Source organism: Corapipo altera, unplaced genomic scaffold, assembly GCF_003945725.1.
Source record: "Corapipo altera isolate COAL_440 unplaced genomic scaffold, ASM394572v1 56, whole genome shotgun sequence".
Taxonomy (NCBI): domain Eukaryota; kingdom Metazoa; phylum Chordata; class Aves; order Passeriformes; family Pipridae; genus Corapipo; species Corapipo altera.
Genome location: NW_020884896.1, coordinates 1,694,794 through 1,715,115, shown reverse-complemented (window position 1 = coordinate 1,715,115; position 20,322 = coordinate 1,694,794). Strand labels below are relative to the sequence as shown.

Here is a 20,322-nt window from a genome sequence, read left to right as displayed (position 1 = left end):
AAACGTTCTTCAGAGTGAGAACAGGATGCCGTGATCTTGCTCTGAATGTTTGCCTCCTGGGCACTGCTGTGTGGTTTTAACCAGGACTTATGCTTCAGGTAGATGTTTAACAGCTCCTAATAGAGAGAAGCTGTTGTGATAGGAACAAAGTTTGGAGATGAGGGGACTATGGCTGTTCCCTACCTTCACCTACTAACCCATTTCTATCACACATATGCACAAAAAGCAGAGAGGCCTGGGTAGCTTATGCAGCTACAGGAGTGAGTCATATCTTCTCTGTTCAGCTGCACAGCCCACTGCTTAGTAAGTTTTTATGAGCTGTAGCAAATGAATTGAGTATATAGTACAAACTGATTCATGTTTCTTTCAAGATGCAGTTGGTTGGTTTCTGCTAGTGGTTCTCATCCGCAATTAAGTGATGGGCTTAGAAAGCTGTGTGTTTCTAAGGGTGGTCATAACAAGAAGGGATACATCCATGTTTGCTTCTGAAGCAGTCTGCTAAATTCCCAGATAAGACGTTAGCGATATTTTTCAGCTGAATCATTTATCAAATATTTCTTGGAAGTGAAGTATTTTGAAAGAGGCAGCCTTTCCACACTGCACAGTAGCTGCCTCTTCTGCTGTCAGCCAGCTCAAATGCAGGAATAGGAAACTGGAAGAGGGATCGAAGAAGGATGGACAGCAGAATGTGCATTTCTCGTTCCCTGGGATAGACAGGAGGATCTGGTGCCAGTGCAGGCCACAGTTTTAACAGCCACAGGTTTCCCATGTGTTTCTCCCAGCTTGGGGATACTCAGAAACCTCCCTGCCTGGAGGTAGCCAGCTGAGAGGAGAGTAGTCCCTCAGTTTCAGGTGGGAAATGAAGAGGGACTCACAACCACTTGCTGTAATAGTGTAGGGAAATTGTCTTATCTTCTTGAAGTAGAGGTTTTGGACTGAATTCTCAGCTTTCGTTTCATCACTTCAGTGAGCCATGGTTTTACTTGAGACCAATGGAAATTTTGATATTGTCTTGTTTGAAGATAAGATTTCACTACACATGCACAAAGCACATGTAATGATATGTGATATCGATATCTGGGGACTTCCCTCTTTTTGGGAGGCAGGGCTGGCCACCAAGGCCTTCTCCATCAGCTCGCTGAAGGGGCAGCCCAGTCTGCCCTGCACTAACCACATGGCAGAGCCTGGGGCGTCTCATCTTGCTGCAGTGAAAGGCTGTTGATTCGTGGAACTTGTTCCTTGCCCTCCCAAGCTGCTGTTCCACTATTCCTGAGTGACCTGGTACAAACCACACATGTTTTCTTTTCAGGGGGCCTACCTGAAAAATGGGATCTGACAAAAACAATTTACAGAAGAATAACTATAAGTTATCAAAATATAGGCAATAGGGAAGGTTTTGCCCTCATGCAAACAGTAGCTTGTATTGTGTATGCAGAATAAAAGAACACAGATGTTAGAACTTTTTCCCAAGTGTGGTTGTCTCCTGTTCCTCCCAACCTCTTTTTCTGAAAAGGCCTGGCCATTTGCAGTGCAAGTGGCACTATTTTATTTAAATGCAATTCAGAAAGGGGAACATATTTATGCAGAAGATCTGCTAATTGCATAATTTTCTCCTTTTATTAAACAATGTGTTCATGCTGTGTAGCACAGGCTAATCAGTGTGCAGGGAAATGATTTATATTGTTTTGAAGAGGTCTGAACATTTGACCTTGTAAATGAATTTCCAGAGAGAGCTAAATACAATGCAGTTAGTAACAGGCTCTAATTAAGAAGCTGGAAGAGTTGTGTAGTTCTGGTATCCTGATGTGGAAACTATCCAGGCATTTTCAAGATCCTTGGACAAAAGTGTTTTTGCAGCAGTGAAAGGATTTACTACATCTTTTCAACAAGTTACTAGCAAGGAACTGAAAAAGAAAGAAACTTGGGAAGTACTTACAGGACTGACAACATGGTAGAAATTATAATTCTGAGACCTTCTTTTAGTGCTGTTACTGACTTGCAGGAAGAACAGAATATGAATCAGCAGACTTTAGCATTTTCTGCCCAAAGGTACTTGGAATATTCTTGGAGTCCTTAAAATTGCAGTGAAATCAGGGAAATGTTAGCCTGTAAGTGGAATGAAGAGCTGTACCTGTACCAATCCCTATGGAAACACTATATGGGTGTGTGTAATACAGGACAGTATATATGATCTTATTCTAGTTAAGAAATGGATCAAAAAACAGTTGAGGTTGCAGAAATCTCCCACTGAGCTGTAGGCAGATTAGACCTGAGTCCTGACAGTTTTCATCCCCCATGACACCAGTGGTACAACAATTGGTCTTGAAATGGGCTAGAATGAGGAAAAGCTTTGCAGAATTCTGAGTTTTTCTGTATTTCTGAAAGATGGTTATGTTTGTTTCAGAATTGTGTATCTAAGTCTTCCTTACAGTCATAAAAGGGAAAGAATAAATCTTTATTTGGCCTGAGAAGGAAATCTGAGCAAACAGTTAAAACTGGGCATGTAAAACACATTTAGTGGAAAAGAAAACCCTGAGTTTGACTGGAAAGTACTGGTACACTTTCAGAAAACCAACCAAATTATTAAACAAAAATAGCATGTTATCTGTACTTTTCCATAGTTCTTACAACTGCCTGTAAGAAAGAGGAAGAAGAAACTACCTTATGTAACTAAGATGCATCTGCAAAGCAAGGACCAAAACCCTACCTGCTTCAGTTTTCTTGTGAGGCTTTAGCATTGTTTGGGGAGTGGTTTATAAGCCAAATATGTTAAAGCATGAATAATAGCTGAGTGCTAAGTTCCTCCTGGCTAAGTGACCAACCATCGTCAGCTATCTGTCTCTTGGGGCACCACACTAGGTAGCAGGACGGTCTTCCAGGCCCAAGCAGCTGCCAGGATGTGTGCAGGAAGGTGTGACAGAGGCAGGGTGACACTGCTCATGAGGCAGAGGAGAGCACCAGTGAAGTCCTGTCCTTCCTACAGGCTGCAGTGTTTAGGCACCGCTTTACCAGGTGTGTTTGTCTGTACCTTGTTTTCATTAACCAAAATGACATTCAGCAAAAGTTCCATGGAGGTAAGGAGGGGCAAGGATCCTTTTGTACAGGTCAGAGATGGAAAGAGTCTTCTCAAGGCTTCATATTATAAACAGGATTCTGCTGGGGAGAACTCTGTTTTATCTTAGATCGGTAATGTAGGTTGTAGCAAGTTATAAAAACACATTTTATCTGTGATATTTTTCTGTAACTCATGTTATTTTTAGATCACTGATGAAGGCCAGTGATGGGTAGGGAAGGTCCCACAGAAACGCACCCACTCAGTGGTGATTTCCCTGTGCTGTGCTGAAAGGCTTCAGTTTCAGGGGCAGTTTGCTTGCTACTCTGCATATGTCGGACCTGCATTTACTTTATTTGTAATTATTTCATGTTTCAGAATATAAAAGGCTTTAGAGGGCTTTGCAAATGTGTTTATAATATTCCTCTAAAAAAGCTGTACAAGAAGTCATTTTCACAAAGCCGTACTCATCAATCTTTATTATATTATCTCATTTTATTTTTTATTATTTGAGTTTGTATTGGCAGCTGTGATAGGTTAACTCAGAGTGGTGTGTTCATCTGGTAAGTTTGTAGTTAGCTACTTCTTTTCATTATATGCTTGAAATTTTTGTTGAACTGCCTTTCTTCCTGGGGAAAACCCCTTAAGCATTTTTAAGGGCTAATGGAAATAAGTGTTAATTGTTCTGGAGGCACTTTGACCTGTTCTTTGGAACACCTGTGTGGATGCAGGCTGTTCATACCTGCTGCAATGTGCATGCCCAATTTTACTGCTCTTTTAGCACCCTCTTCAAGTGGAGTTGAAATAAAAAAAAAAAAAAAGCCACAAACGATTTTGCAATTCTGGCTTTCCCCACCCTCCCCCCACCCCGGAACAGAAAATGCACATGTATTAAATATGTTTGCATTTGCCACATTAGATTTTACTCTTGCACATAGCAACATACACTTTCATATAATGGCATGCCAGTTCCAAAAGTAGGTTTCCTTTTTATCTTAAGGCATTTTTAAAAGTATATGTTCACTTTCGTCATACAGGTGGTAGATTTCTGCTTGTATATTTTGTATATTCTTGTGTTTATTGCCAGTAATGCTCATTCCTTCACTGTGATACAGTTGTTCTTGTGTAGATTTAAAAAAAAATAAACAGTTCAGCTGTGCTCTCAGTTGTTTGCAGGTTGTGCTGAGTGACTCATACAGAAGACAAGGAAGCTGCAGCAGAGCCACGTCTCCTTGTCCTGCCCAGCAGCGACACCTAACTGCTCCGAGTGCTCCAACCCAGGTGCCAGCAAAAAGGGGCTGGAGACCAGAGATGAACACTTGGGAGAGGCAGGTACTGGCTTGGTGATATTTGTGGTGAGAGTAACTCTGCAGTTTGTCATAATCCAGAGCCTATGGGCAAAGAAGATGTGTTGACTACAAAAAGTGTAACTCTGGCACTTCGACAAATTATTAAATTCGCCAGTGAAAGAGATGACCTTGTAGAGGTCCTTTTTCTTATGGTTTGCTGGAGGGCCAGCCAAATTGGCTGATACAGGCATTGAATTTGTGAGGCTTTGTGATATAGCTAAGCATGCAGAGCCCACAGGTTTGATCTGTAATAGCTCCATGAAACTCGCTTCCAGCAAATTTCTCTCATGGGAACCATCTGATTTCTTATATTGTGCAAGCTCACCTTGAAACTTTGCTCTCAGTGAAATAATAACAGGAAAGCCACTTGCAAAAATGTAGTGGGAATTGGCCTCCTTGTTGCTGTCAGCCTTGGAATATGTTGGTTGGGGAGCTTGGAAGTCATTGTGGAGGAAGGACCCCTGTGCTCTGCCTGTCCCACACACATGTAGTGTAGGTCTGACTTCCTTAGAAGTACGGGACTTGTCTTCCACAGTGGGAAGATTTAATTTACGTTTTGACAAATTTAGACAGCATGTTACTGAAGAGGTTCTGATAATAGTCTAGGGGAATCTGTTGTCCTGTAACTTTTGGGAGATCTGCCAATGTAACATTATTGTGAACCCTTATCTACAATGTAATTTCAGACAGATATGTCATCATGAACTGTGAACAAGCTACTGAGGTGCTGCTGATAGTTTGCACAGTGGGGCAGAGCTTGGCCTTGGCCAGTGGCCTGAGGGCTTATCCATGATATCTGGTGGATTTGCAGCTCTTAGTATAGACAGTGTTCCTTTGACTATGTTTCTGATATATTTGAGGTTTTCTTTCTAATATTAGGCAAGTCTACACCAGCTGGAGTGTGAACTATGGGTGATGCCTTGCAGATAAAATGTAGAGGTTATATCTACCAAAAAAAAAGAAAATAAAAAATCATCAAGGGCTTTCAAAACTATGTGTTTAAAATTATGCAAATTTATGGTGGAAAAATCTGCATCTATTACGCATGAGGACATGAGTATAAACTCCTGTCTCAAGAAATCCTTCTGTTGCATATATGAAAGGAGAAAGGCTATAGGAAAAAAAAATACCACTGTAGAAGTCCTATTTCTTTCCTGAGATCTGGTATCAGGAAATCTCAGAGACAGGATACTGAGCTATATGGATATCAGCCTGACACAGCAGGGCTTGTACTTATGTTCTGTTTATTTATCTAAGAAGGAATGAGGAGAGAGCCATTATCTCATTTTTACTTTGAACGTGTTCCTTTGATTTTGAATGAAGGATAACTACCGCATTACCATGGAGGAAGATACCTTGTCAAGATGAAGGAAGGTTGTGAATTAACATTCTTCATCACCGTGCTCAAGAGGCCCAGGAGGCAAACACTGGCTCCGTTAGCTCTTGAACAGCAGTGGCAAAACTATTTTCTAAACTTTGTAGGTTGAAAACTGCCATATTTGAGAATGATTAGAGTAATTTTGGCTTAGTTCTTAGAGAGACACCAGTGCAAGAGCCTGACAATCAGAGAAAGCTAATCTATGGGTCTGACAGTTTATGTTTAATCTGACACTTTACAGATGCATACTGTGTGACAGCTGCAATGAATCAGATTATTAGAGCAACTTTCTGCTCCCTAAAGCTTATTTATTCCTGTCTTTCTCAAAATGAGGCTGTGTGTGAGTGGGTGGGGTGGGGAAGTGTAAAGCCTATCAATGAGGTAGAGGGCCTGAAGCCAGACAAACCAAAACATTTAGAGATTTTGCTAATGTTACGAAGATGAAAGGAATCCCCAAATAAAAAGGAGCCAGATACATATTTAGCAGAGCCTCATTCCTAAACAGCCAATTGAATACAGGCAGGAAGGTCTCCACGCACATCTCAGAAGTTGTTTTCCCTTATAAAGTAAAGCAAAGGATTTACTTTATTCACAGTCTTCTATAGCAGTTGGGATAAGCCTGCAGCTTCTGTCCTCCTTTACCAAAAAAGTATGGCATCTACTCACTGGTGTGGGGCCTCTGAGCTGGCATTCTTCAGGCCAGCTGGAGCCCTTTTCCCAGGCATGGTGGCTGCACAGCTGCTGTGGAGTCCCAAGTACACTTTGGGCCCATATGGAAATCTTCACAAATTACTGAAAAAGAAAGAACTTAAGGAAGATGTAGCTAAGAGTTTCCACTGATATATTGAAAGATGCTTGAAATCAATAGGGAAGTTCCCAACGTGCGTTGGAGCTTTGCTAGTGTCTCTATAAAGAGATCAGGGAAAAGGGTATTAAGAGAGAGGCAAAATTACTTTTTCCTCTTGTTTTTCTTTCTCTCATTGCACTCCAGACATACTCCTGTGATACAGACTGCGAAAGGGTTTAGTATGGAAAAACGAAGTTCTGAGGGGAAGCTAATGAAAAACATAAGTTTTGGCTATGGATACAAAAAAAGAATGGGAACCTTGGGATATAGACCCACCAGGCAATTGTGCTCTGTGATTTCTATACAAATGAGTGGCATAAGGACTGAAAGATAGGCAGCAGAAACTGGTGATGGAAGTAGCCTCCAGAGGAAAAGGTAAACTACTTTCAGGAATGGTGTTGTGTTCTTTTTCTTGAAGAAACAAACAAACAAACAAAACCAATCTACCTTATATATATATATATATATATAATACACATACATACATATATATATTTGGAATAAACTCTTTTGTGTCCATAGCTGCAGAGGAGAGTTCAGAGTTTTGATCCCCAGCATTTAGGTTTGATTCTCAGAAGACTCGTTCTATTCAGTTCTCTTTAGGTTATTACTCATATCTCATGCCAAGTACATTCTCCCCTTCCCAGCCCCCCCTTCTGACAATAACCTAAGTTGCTGACAAAAAAGGTGTAAAATACTGATGTACTTTTATGTCTAGTAATAACTGTGTGACCGTAACTTCAGCGTGGACTCACCGAAAAGAAAGGAATACTTTCATTCTATAATGTCCCTCGAGCTGGACTGACCTAATTTCCTTGCATAGTTCACCTGTTTGCCTGCTTCCTTCCTGCCCCAGCACTTTCCATAACATCACACTGCAGAGACATGCTGCCTGCTGAGCACTGCTCTTCACTGTGTGCTGGAGGCATGGCTGGGCAGCATCTCTGCATTTTTCCTTTGCTGTTTCTGTATATCCATCACTACTGCTTAGTCAAGCCTCTGACTTACTTCTTCCTTCTAGTCTGCCTATGTCTGTCTCTAACAAATGTCCTTCATATAGCAGGTCCTTCCAAACAACTGGTGTTTACTCTGTGTGACCATATCAACAACTACCTGCTCTGAGTGAAACTGTGTCAGCTGTGTCTTTTTCATGAGCACCCTGAAAACTAGGACTCCTACATCTTTGGTGCCCATGACAGGTAGGGTGATGTGTGACCCCCACCCAAAAAACCATTCCTCAAAGCAGCCAAGGTGCTGCTGCTGCCATCATTACCACCAACAGGAATTGTGGTGTGTACCAGGCTAAGTTTATAGGTGTTGTGATGAAGCTCAGTAGAGGTACAAGTCTATGGTATCTGCATGGCAAATCTTTCCTTAATGTTCAAAGAGGCCTCTTGTAGAAAACTGTTGCTGATATTTCTAGTTATGCTGAGATGCAGTGTGAATGATGTATCAGTTCTACTGAAGGGTTGTTTACTTGGCTCTGCAATCTTATATATGCTGTACCTGCTATAGCATCATCACTAGTAAGCTTTTTTGGGAGTGTAAACTTCTGCTCAGTAAGGCAAAAAGTTTGGATTCTTTTGAATCTTTGTCCCAGTCTTGGTATTTCCAAGGAGTAGTAGCTGATGATGTTTCTGAAAACCTAGGATTGTGTTTCTTCTACTCTAGAAGGTAATTGATGTTTTTATCAAAATTAGACATGATACTGCATTGAAGGGTTATGCTGTGTGAAATTCTTCCCCTTGATCAAAGTTCTGTATCTAGTACCATATGTTTTATATGATGTATACAAGTTTTCTCAGCTGTGTTATTGAGTGTTATTTGAAAACAAAGAATTTGGTTTTGGCTGTCCTTTGAGTTGGAGATATGCAAAAAAGGGCCTGTTTAGATCCTCTCTTTTAGGTTGCTTACCTTGGTGGTTTGAGTTTTTAAAATTTTTTTCCTTTTTTCTTTTTCTTCTTTTTTTAAAAAAAATCTTTGTCTTTTGCCCTGATGCTAGCAGTGAAATAATAAATAGCTTTTGCATGGCTCATGTTTCAACATTTGATAGCTTCTGTTTCTGACTCTCCAAGGCAGTTACATTCCTTCAAAGTTCCTTTCCTTAAAAGTTAAATTCCTTTTGGTCTTCAATCCATAATTCTGTCTATCTGCTATCTCTACTACTAGCTTATTCCTTAAATTTTCACATCAGAAAAACTTTCACTGTGGTTTTGTGGGAGATTTTCTCGTATTAAGGCTGCTCAATTAGGCAGCAAGCACTCCGTAAGCAAACGCACGATACCTCTCCCTATTGCAACAAGACTCACAAAGCAAGGATCTCACTTGGATTTTCACATCTTTCTTGGCTTGTGTGCTTGGACCAGTTTTAAATTTGTAAGGTTTAGCATTGGAGTTAAGACATGCTGTTTCTGGTATTTTGTAAAAACTTAATGACAAAATGTTGGCTATGAAAGAGCTGCTACACTAGAATTAGCCTGTCCAGAGAACAGTTGGCTACAGCTGTAAAAATTGAGGCCTGTGATGAAAATAACTTGTACAGGGAGAACCGTTCCTTTATTTGCTAAAAATATGTTCAATGGAAAAGCTAGCTGGGGTTATAAAATTCAACTACTTTACTACAAACAATTTGAGACGTGAGTTTACGGCAGTCCAAACTTGTGGCCTTCAGTGAAGTAGCACTAGGGCATATTTGGCCTGCAGGTCCCAGGGTTGAAAAACAAGCTGACTGAGAAACAGAATTGATTCTAACCTATCATAATCCAGAGGGGATCATAATAAGCTTTTAACTGAACTTTTTCACAACCTTCAAAGACTTCTCTGTGAACCATAAACAACAGCAGGTACTTTTTTAATTACCTTTAAGCCTATGGGCAATATTTATATACAAGCAAAATGCCAAGCTTTTAAAGAGACTTTGTAGAAAAACTGAGAAGCTGTTTAGCTGGCCAGAAATATTTTCATTGTTTTTGTCAAAATCTTTAAGGTCAGGAAAGTGTTTCTTTAAAAACACCTTCCCTGTTATAAATGACTGCTCTTTCAATTTCTCATTCTGCCTCTTGAATGTTACTGTGGAGTCCTGGACATCTCCTGTTTGAACACATGATCCTCCTGCCAGAAGATGTCTATCGTGGGCATGCTCTGTATTTTAGCAACTCTCCTGAAGTTTTAAAGTGTTTAGATTACACAGCTGAAACTCTCCTCCTGTTTCATGAGCTCTACACTGGAATGCAGTGGAAGAGACCCAGGGCCTGTGGCCACCCAGATTAGAGTTTTTGTATTAAGGTCCCTATATGGTTTTGTTAAAGACTTCAGCTCTGTCTCTGTCTGTCTCTGCTCCTTGTTTGGGAGGCTAGTGGGAGGAGAAGAGCTGAAGGGGCTATATAACCTCAGAGCTTTCAGATACAGAGTGCACCATCCCAGAGCAGCTATCCCCAGCCAAGCACTGTCAGGGTAAGTGGCATGGAACCAGTAGTATGATTTACAGATTGCTGGAGGACTTCAATTAAATAATGTCAAATAGAAGCTATTCAGGAGGATGTACTGCTGTGCTGTAGTTTGCTTAGGCAAACTTACTTATTAGAATTGAGTTGATAAAATACTTGTAGTATCTGTACTGAGTTAACTTTATAGCACTTCTGAAAGGGACAGAAAAGTTCTACCTAATAATTTTGCTGATTCTACCAGCACTTCAGTAATTGTATAAAGAAATGGTTTGTGTAATGCCACAGCTGGAATTACAGCTATGTTCAGGTTTAAATGAACTCATGTGACCTTGGGGTCTTAGTCTGTAACACAACAAAATTCCTGAAGGGGTATGCAGTCGTGTTTTTTAGCAGATTTGCTTCAGTGCAGTTAACCCAGTGTAATGTACATGAGTGTTTTGGGAAATATGACTGTAAGAAGAGCTGGAAGTGTGCAAATTAGCAGTGTCTAATAGGATGAAATGAAGATGTGTGTGTATTCATCCTTGTCTCTATGTATACGAAACTACTGTTCTGTAAAATGCCAAACATGAAGAAACACACACAGACTTCTTGTGGAGGTGGAGTTCTCTTTAATAGCTCGTTGTGGAGATTGGTGAAGTGATTGATTATATTTAGAAGTAAGGCAAGGAGAAGAGACTAGAGACTATTGATTGCTTGGGAGAAAAATGTCCTATCTTCCACAGTACTCAGTGACATTTGCTGCTCTTAAACGTTGCTACTGCATGCCATAGCAGTCCTGAGCTGTAACTCGCTGGTTGGCAGCAGAGCCCTCTGTCTGATTTTTCAGCTTTTTGTGCTTTATTACTAAATATGGTTTTCATTTAGAGTCCACTAGGCTCAGAAATGTAGCCTTTCCTGCCCTCTTTTTTCCCCTCCCCCCAGTGATTTTTGGCATTGCATTAGCTGCATTGGTTTGAACAAACCCCCTGACCTCGAACTCAGTTCCAAAAACAGATGGTTGAAAAGCCTATTTCCTAATTAGGAAATGGTTTGTCCAAACCAGTCTGTTCATTCATGTTAGACAACAGTTGTACTCCATTCAGTAAATATTTGAATGTAAAGAGCCTGGTTCCCCAGGAATTTAATAAATGAAGAAATTGCAACCTACTTTCCCAATTGTAATGATAAAATATCTGGAGTACACAAACTTAGGATTTCTTTATTCGTGTCTTCTCCTGGGAATTCTGCCCACTCATTCTGCAGGAGCAGGGTTGCAGCCATGTCTGGTGGCTGCCTGGGCAGAGGCAGAGGATCTCGAAGCATTTGGAAGAACTGTCCATGCTTGTTCCATCCAGGTAGAGGATGAACAGATTGTGGACTCCCTTGGCTCTTGCTGACTGCATTTCCACTTTGTCCTGTGCTTCCAGTATTCCTGTGGCAGAAGGTTTTGACTGCATGTGGAGCCAGCTGGTCCATGGATGACAGCTGTCTCCTTTAGCTGTTAACACATTGCAATTTGTTGAACCCTGCATGGAAGCCCAGGCTTGGAGTGAGCCAAGTGATTCCCTAACACACTATAAATTGCAAGCAAATAGTTCTTCTTGACTCCTGGTATTCAGTGCTTGTTTCTGTAATTGACTTTAATACAAAGCCTTTGAAGTATTTTTATTACCCATATTATCTTCCTATTGCCAGAGGAAGAAAACAGTTTCTTTTTACTGAGTCAAGGAGCCAACATGAATTGCTCTGTCACTCTACAAATGTAGTTTATTAGCTGCTTTGAAATGATGAAATGGCCTGTTTTAAAAATACATACTCTCTCTGGCTTCATTTTAAAAGTGGTGTTTTTTTCTGAGTGATTAGGGGAGGACTGAAAAATTCTTAGTTTCTTTTTTTTTTCCTTTTTGATTTAGAACATTTCTTTTCTTTTAAAAGGTTCAACACAAACTTAATTGGCCATCTTCACCCAGTGGGTTAATATTTGCCTCCAGAAAACACCCCTGGTACATGCATAGCATTTCATGTGGTTAGTTGTTGGGAAGCACAGGACTAAAAGGGAAAGATGAAGTGCTCTTACCTTTGACAGTTTTCCTCATGTGTCAGGATTTTATCAGGGTGATAGAAAAGTGGAAGAAGTTGTGCCGAATCCCATGCAAATGGATCTTTGTTTTTGCAGCTGTCAGTCCAGTTCTGTCCTTTATCTCCCACCCCCAGCCGTGGATTTCTGTGACCAAATTTAGATAAACATTTGCTGCTCCTTGATCTCTCTGCCCATGCTGCAGGGCTGGAAGTCTCCTCTGGAATTCCCTGGATAATGCCTAGTGCACACAGCCCCTTGGCAGACATGGTTGAAACCTCTCACACTTTCAAAAGGAAGCCCATTCCCTTGGATAGCCCAGCAGCCCTTGATTGCCAGACCGGGACCTTGCCCCTCCTTGCTGTGCTGCTGCTTCCATACAGCCATCTCTGTCTTCAGGGGGGATCTGATACCTGACTATGTTTTTTGGTTTTGGTTTAATTCTTCTCTGCTGTTTTCATAGGGCTGTTTTCTGTCTGGAGGGCCAGAGGACACTGACATAGAAGATGTGTGAGGAAGAAGACAGCACTGCCCTTGTGTGTGACAATGGGTCAGGGCTCTGTAAAGCTGGCTTTGCTGGGGATGACGCTCCAAGAGCAGTTTTCCCATCCATTGTGGGTCGTCCGAGGCACCAGGTGATGAACAAAATTGATTATTCCTTACTGGACTTGTAGAAGGCTTTGCTGTCCTGGCCCCAGCTCTTCACCATTTCCTGTGTCTGGAGCTAGTCTAGCCTGGGGTGATCTGTGTAACACAGTATTTCCAGGCAAAATAAGTCCAGCAGTGCATTCACCTGAGTGAAAGCAAGTCTCTTGCCTTATGAAAGAAATCCTTCTAAAATTTTTCTCTCCCTTCTATACCACCTTTTCTGTGCCCCTTAATTTTGAATCAACCAGAAAATTTGGTGAGTACAGCTGGTTTAAAAAACAAACAAACAAACAAAAAACCAACCCAAACCCCAAGTAAGCCCAGCGGAGAAATATCTGAAAATTTTGACTGCCCTTAAAGCTAATGATAGGTAATATGTGGAAAACTAAAGGAGGAAGAAGTTTTCAGTCAGCTTCCTACTAACCTTCCTGAGTTTATTCATTTAGTTGTATCACAAAATGGCACCTGCCTAGGGCTGAGTTTCTTTAGCTTCAGGGTTTACATTTGAGTATATGATGCATTCCACTATATTTTAATAGTTTGCAAAATACATTTATTATCTGAGCTGTTAAATATAGGAAGTTTATGAGATGGATCATCATTAGCATGAACTAGAGCAGCTTGGCCAGGCCACAACAAACTAATTCACATAATTAGCAGATCCACCTAATTGCTTCTACGTCACCTAAGGCCCTGGTGGAAAGAAACAAGCTGGTTGTAAGATGTGGCACTTTATATACCCTGCAAATGCATTTTAAGTTCTTCAGGACTGGAAAAATATCTGCCTGTCAGTATAGAAGCTAGGACTACAGGATCCATGAAAATACCTATAAAAAAGCCTGTACCATTAGATTTAAATTGTCTTTCTCTAATTACAATATTATAGTGTTCAAAAAGAGGGTTAAAAAATGTTGAAACTTAAGCTTTGGGAAATATGAAGTGTGTATCGCTCCATCTTGACCCTTAGATGGCACAATATCACTTTCTGCTTTTACTCCACTTTATTATAATTTAGCAGACATTTCATCCCTAAATAATAACAAGCATTAAAACAACTTTATTTTTCCACTTTATCTTGATGTATTTAATATTGTACTTGTTCTGTTTACTTAAACCGTAGTGCAAACATGAACTCCAGGGATTTAAGTGAACTAAACATTTAATATTGGCAATTTAAGAGCAACGAATAATTCTGCATTTGTTGGTATTCGTAAAGTATGTTGTAACTAGCATAACTGGCAACTGGATTTATTTCACAGGTAATGTTTTGTCTACTTTGTGACACTTCTCCCTGAGGGACTAACTCAATTTGTATTATTTTATAGGGTGTGATGGTTGGTATGGGTCAAAAAGACAGCTACGTAGGTGATGAGGCTCAAAGCAAGAGAGGAATCCTGACCTTGAAATACCCCATAGAACATGGCATCATTACAAACTGGGATGACATGGAGAAGGTATTTCAGCTTTGAAAAGTTGATGTGTATCACTAGTAAGCAAAACTACTTGAACCAAATATTTACCCACTAAATTTTAGATGAAATTGTCATGCTATCCAGTGTGGTTTAATGAGAAGCTTGTTAACAGCCAAGCTTAACTTGCATCTAAAGCTTGATTATCACTAGAAGTCCATCAAAATAGTCATTGGGAGTTCTTTTACTCCCATCTGATCTTTGCTGATTACTGAGGGGGGGGAGGGATGGCAAGGTAAGGAGAGGGAAGAGAGAGGAGGAAAGAAAGAAAAGGAATATGTCAATTTGCTAGTAAGAAAATGGAAATTAAGAAGGTGTCTGTTTCTGCAAAAATGCAAAGTATGTATGTGATTCTTATGTGAAGGGCACTGTTTATACACGCACTTTTTAATGCTTGAAAGATCAGCAATATTGCAGTGCAATGCAACCATTTCAGAGACAGTATTTGGATGAAAGGCTTCCAGAACTATGTGTATAGTCATAATTTGTACAGATAATATAATTTCTGTGATTCTAAAATGGTATCTCCATTTAATGTTGTTCTGCAAAAATGGAGCTATTTGGAACAGTGAGGACATCGCAACACACTGTAAATGTGTGGAGTCACAGTACTGTAGATTTTACTTGAAAGCAAAGTCTTTTAGACCCAAACATATTAACTGATCCCTAATCACCACCACCTTGAAAACAAGCTTAGCAAAAACTTTAGACTAAAGTTTCTGGTTGGTCTACTTCTTATTGGTGTCTTAACCTCCTCATTGCAATCCACTTGGCCTCAGATTTTTACAGCTTGTAGGAATGAGTTGTGTGGAGGTGATAAATACAAGTTGCCTTTCAGCCCCACAAACCATTTACCTTCATTTATTTTTATGAATTCTCGGGCTGGCCTCTACAAACCAAATGATGAAATTGTCAAGAAATCTATTATTTGTTGAACTCTGTGTATGTTCTAGAGTTGTTCTGGAAGTGTTTAACTTTCAGTAGTTGAAATAGCTTTGCTGGAACCAAGTCTGTCCTGCTCACTCTTTTATACTGTAAGAATAACATCAATTTTCATTAACTTATGTGTCCTTAAAGTAAATCATATATTACTGGCAATAAAACTTGAGGATAGTGCTTTTCTTTCTACACTTATTCTGGTAATCTCTATGAAGGCAGTAAGAACAACTGCATGAGAAACATCACTAGTCTATATCTAGGGCTGTAAGCAGAGTGCTGGAGCCCAATTCCTGTCTGGAAGTGATCCTGACCTGCTGGATGATGGTGTTTCTTTCCTTTGGCTTCTTCCATTATCCTCAGATCTGGCATCACTCTTTCTACAATGAGCTCCGGGTTGCACCTGAAGAACACCCGACTCTGCTGACTGAAGCACCACTGAATCCCAAAGCCAACCGTGAGAAAATGACCCAGGTGAGCTCACACTAAAACTATGGGATAATTCAACTTTGCAGTTCAACAGGATATGACCTTCATCATTTCAGTTAGTCGTGTTGTCCAGCAGTCTCTCTCCCTTTGTTATGGAAGATGGAAAGTGCATAGTGACCACCTGTTTTATTTACATGTTATTACATTTACTTTAGAAAATCAGTGTATCCATTTCACATGTGAATACTTCAGTCTGTCCAAGTTTTATGTCATCTTAATCTATTTTTATGCCCACGCCTATTACAAAATTATCTTTAATATGAACATATGTCTATATTAATACCTTAAAGATATAGGCCAAATACAGGGAGATACCTTACTGGACAAATATTTTTGGATTTAGATTTTGTGTTTTACTTCCTTGTAACAGCTTGTAAAACCATTGAGAAATACGAAAATCTTTTATTCTACCTCTCTTTCAGTCAATTGCTTCAACTAAGCTAAACCCCCACAGTATTAAGACAATTATTTTCATTGCATTTCAGATTATGTTTGAGACATTTAATGTGCCAGCCATGTATGTAGCTATTCAAGCTGTTCTGTCCCTCTATGCCTCTGGACGTACCACAGGTAGGCCTCTGGGGAGTGTGACATAGACTTAGAAATAGTTACGTGTGTTGATGAGCACCTGGGAATGAATCGTGTTATCTTCTCAAAGGGATCGTGCTTGACTCTGGGGATGGTGTCACCCACAATGTGCCAATTTACGAAGGCTATGCCCTGCCACACGCCATCATGCGTCTGGACCTGGCAGGCCGTGACCTGACAGACTACCTCATGAAAATCCTGACAGAGCGTGGATATTCCTTTGTGACCACTGGTAAGGACATGCTTTTGACTGAGAAGGAGAGTTTTTAATGTGCAATGTTTCTACTGGTCTTAGAAGGACTAGCAGTGGTCCTGCAGTTAAACAGGCACAAGAAGGATTCAACGTTAAAGTCCCTTGCAAGACTAGCAATGATTTGTTTAAAATATGGGGAGGGTGTTGGAGGATGAAAGGGAACAACCTGTCAGTATGGCTGGGTCCTTCCTGAATGCTATTGTAAAGACTGAATCCTCTTGACAGCGGAACGTGAAATTGTCCGTGACATCAAAGAGAAGCTGTGTTACGTGGCCCTGGACTTTGAAAATGAGATGGCCACTGCTGCATCTTCCTCCTCTCTGGAAAAAAGCTATGAGCTTCCTGATGGTCAGGTGATCACCATTGGAAACGAACGCTTCCGCTGCCCAGAGACCCTCTTCCAGCCATCTTTCATTGGTGAGTTGAATGACTGTTCTACCTTGGTAAACTGCACATAAATATCAAGTCCCCATTTTCTTTTGACTGTGTTCCATTACTAACTCACTCAGACCTATACACAAGCTGTCCTAGCACCCATTATAAAATAATCTTTCAGAACAGTACTATTAATGTGGTGGGAAGAAACTCATGTCAAACAATTAGGCAAAATGCTTTCCCAAAATAAACCCACAATGTTTATTCCTGGCTTCTGGCATTGGACCTGTGCCATTTGGAATGTTTGAATGTGGTTGCCAGGAGTGAGCAGGGGTGGCAGGGGAAGGCAGGCAGGCAGGAAGACCTACTTTTATTTTTCCAAAAGACTGCTCAACATCCAGTATCCATGGTTCATCGCATTTTCAGAGCAAAGCCAAGGCAAGGCCATGCTAATCAACGTCCATGAAGGCAGATTTGCAACTAGGTCACACAGAAATCCAATGTCAGTTCTGCCAATCGGCAGAATTTCAGCTCAAACATAACGTAGTTGCATGCCTAGAGGTATTAGGACATATTTTGACTGTTCTGTGTCTAAGCTAACTTAATTTAAAAAGAAAAAAGAAAACAAGTTATTCCAAGACCATATAAGGAGTTGTTAGTACAATTGAGATTGCCTGCAAAAGCCAAGTGGAAACTTTACTATTCCACACCCCCAGCTTTCTTTTTAAGGAGGAGATGTGTGCATAAGGGGGAGAGGAGAGCTGTACACCAAGGAACTCTTAAGCAAGAGTTGCAGAACGACTTTCCAGATTTCCAAAGCTCTGAAGACTGATATCTTCTAAAGAGATGCTAAAGTTCATGTTCTATGTTAACAATTTTAAGTCTCTGTACAGAGCTGCTTCCTCAGTGTTGTTCTGTACCTTCCCCAGGCATGGAGTCTGCTGGCATTCACGAAACCACTTACAACAGCATCATGAAATGTGACATAGACATCAGAAAGGATCTTTATGCCAACAACGTGCTGTCTGGAGGCACTACAATGTACCCGGGTATTGCAGACAGGATGCAGAAGGAAATAACTGCTTTGGCTCCTAGCACTATGAAGATCAAGGTATGTAGGGTGGAATAATTTGTAGACTATATAAGCTGGCATTTACAAAGTCCTTAAAGATCTAGTGAAATATAGTGACACTTTACAAAGTAAGTGCTTTTAACATATTTTGAATCACATGTGGACTGTTTAGCAAATAATCACCACCTGGTAACTTTGATGCTGGAAGAAGAGTCCTCTCATTTCTGTGTTCATGTTGAATTCTGCCAACTGCCCTAACATGGCCAAAGAAGAATACCATGGACTCAGCAGCATAAATTTTCCTCTAGGGTGTATGTGATATTTTTTCAGTCCTTTTTATCTGATGGACATGGGAGAGAGAAATGCTGGCTTTTACTTTGGCCTACAAGTTCAAAAAAGAAGAAGACTCTGACAAACCAATCTTCCTCCTTCTTGTTTTTCCAAGTCCTCCTGGACTATCATTGTTTGCTTCCAGAGCAATTATCTCTCTTTTCTCATATAAGGCAGTGAGTATACAAATACATCAGGGATAGAGGTTAATGTGGAGGCTGACTCAGGAAGAGAAATTGAAAGTATACACTTATATAACAAATTGTTAACTTTACTGCTTGCAGCAAAGGCTAGATATAATGCCAGTGATGACACTAGCACATATATGCAGTATTTTTGTTAATATCACATATCACTGCTTTACTAATTTTGTATAAAAAAATGCATTTTATTCACAGTAGACAATTGTAATTAATGCTTTTATTTTTTAAACAGATCATTGCTCCTCCTGAACGCAAGTATTCTGTCTGGATTGGAGGTTCTATTCTTGCCTCCCTGTCTACTTTCCAGCAGATGTGGATCAGCAAACAGGAATATGATGAAGCTGGCCCATCCATTGTTCACCGCAAATGCTTTTAAATTGCTTTGTCTTTATATGTCTCCTTCGTGTGAATGTATTCAGGAAAATACATTCTTATAACTTCATTCCATAAATCCATCATCGTAATTAATCTAATTAATTGGATACTGTGTATTTTTTTTAAATAAATTTTAATTATGCTATGAAATTGCTGCTCCTATTTAAAAAAACAAAACCAAAAGCCAAGCCGTGCATGTGTGGAGATGCCATTACGGCTGGTTTGAAGCACCATCTTGTGACATGAATTTGTTACTACACTGTACTGGGCTTAACAGAAAAGGGGTACCTTTACCTCAATGATACCAATGCCAGAAAATGCTTACCTATCAGGCTGCACGTTCTCAAAGTTCAGCCTCAGAAAACATTTTAATCTGCAAACAGAACATGTTGTGATTTTTTCCAAAGTTCTGGGCTAGTACCAAAGGAGCATAGCATGTGTTCGATATCAGGATGAGCATGAGCACTCTGCTTTGCATCTGCTCTATCTGGAAATATTCTCTCTCCACGTCACTTCTTAATTCACAGCTGTCATGCTGGAAAAGCTAATTGCTTACAGGACATGGCCCAGAGGTGTACAATGTGTACCACAACATTTCTTTGAAGAAACAAAACCTGTTCCTTTGGGAGCATATCTAAACATTAATATTAGGTTGAACATATGCCCTCAGGATGAGTGCAGCCTATTATTTTTATGTTGTGATTTCTAGCAAGATCTAAAGAGTAATTAAGCTGGCTTAATACACTTTCTCTTCAGAACTTTTTTTTTGGGGGGTGGGTGGGTGAGTAATGTAATCAAAGTAGCTAAAATAATTTAGACAATTTTCTTTTTCTGTGATTTTTCTGATTCCTTTTATAATCTTAAATACATCAAAACTGATAGTCAGCTAAAAGCATATGCATAGAAGCTGAAGCCAGTAATACTATCTGAAAAGTATACATATATATATATATATGAATAAAGAATTCACTGAGACAGACCCGGAAAAGGTTACTTCTAAGGAACTTGCTGCAATCTGTATTCATTAGAGTTCAGGATAAAAGATGCTATTTATTTTTGTTAACCTGTTTTCCTCCCTAAACTCAATAGTTTATCTCACCTGTTACTTGTTATCTTTCAAACTGTAAGCTCTTTGCAACAGCACCTGTTATTTACCTGCATAACGCCGGTGTTCCAGATCTTGTCCAGCTTCTGAGTGTTAGCACATGTTGCAAACCTCTTTGTACTAACCTCATTATTTAAAGTATAGGTCATCTAAGTTCTTGGAACAATTACTAAATAAACTCTTGTAAAAGCAAATAACTTTGTTTGGTTCTTCCTTCTAACTCTATCTAGATCCTTTTATCTAACTCTAGATAGATCCAGGGAATCCTTTGCAGGATAAGAAGTGTCTTTAAATTGAAAATTTCTACTAGAGGATTGCTGGAGGAGACACATTTCTCCAAAGGACTCT

The 20,322-nt window shown here is 40.0% G+C and overlaps 1 protein-coding gene across 1 annotated transcript; it reads left to right on the top strand.

Moving 5' to 3' along the window:
- The first annotated feature begins 9,972 nt into the window (after positions 1–9,972).
- Positions 9,973–20,168, top strand: ACTA2 (actin, alpha 2, smooth muscle, aorta). Its single transcript, XM_027648332.1, has 9 exons — positions 9,973–10,079; positions 12,595–12,766; positions 14,105–14,233; positions 15,548–15,658; positions 16,159–16,243; positions 16,332–16,493; positions 16,740–16,931; positions 17,819–18,000; positions 18,727–20,168. Exons 2-9 carry the CDS (start codon positions 12,638–12,640, stop codon positions 18,868–18,870), a joined length of 1,134 nt encoding a protein of 377 aa, XP_027504133.1. The 5' UTR covers positions 9,973–10,079; positions 12,595–12,637; the 3' UTR covers positions 18,871–20,168.
- The last annotated feature ends 154 nt before the right edge of the window (positions 20,169–20,322 follow it).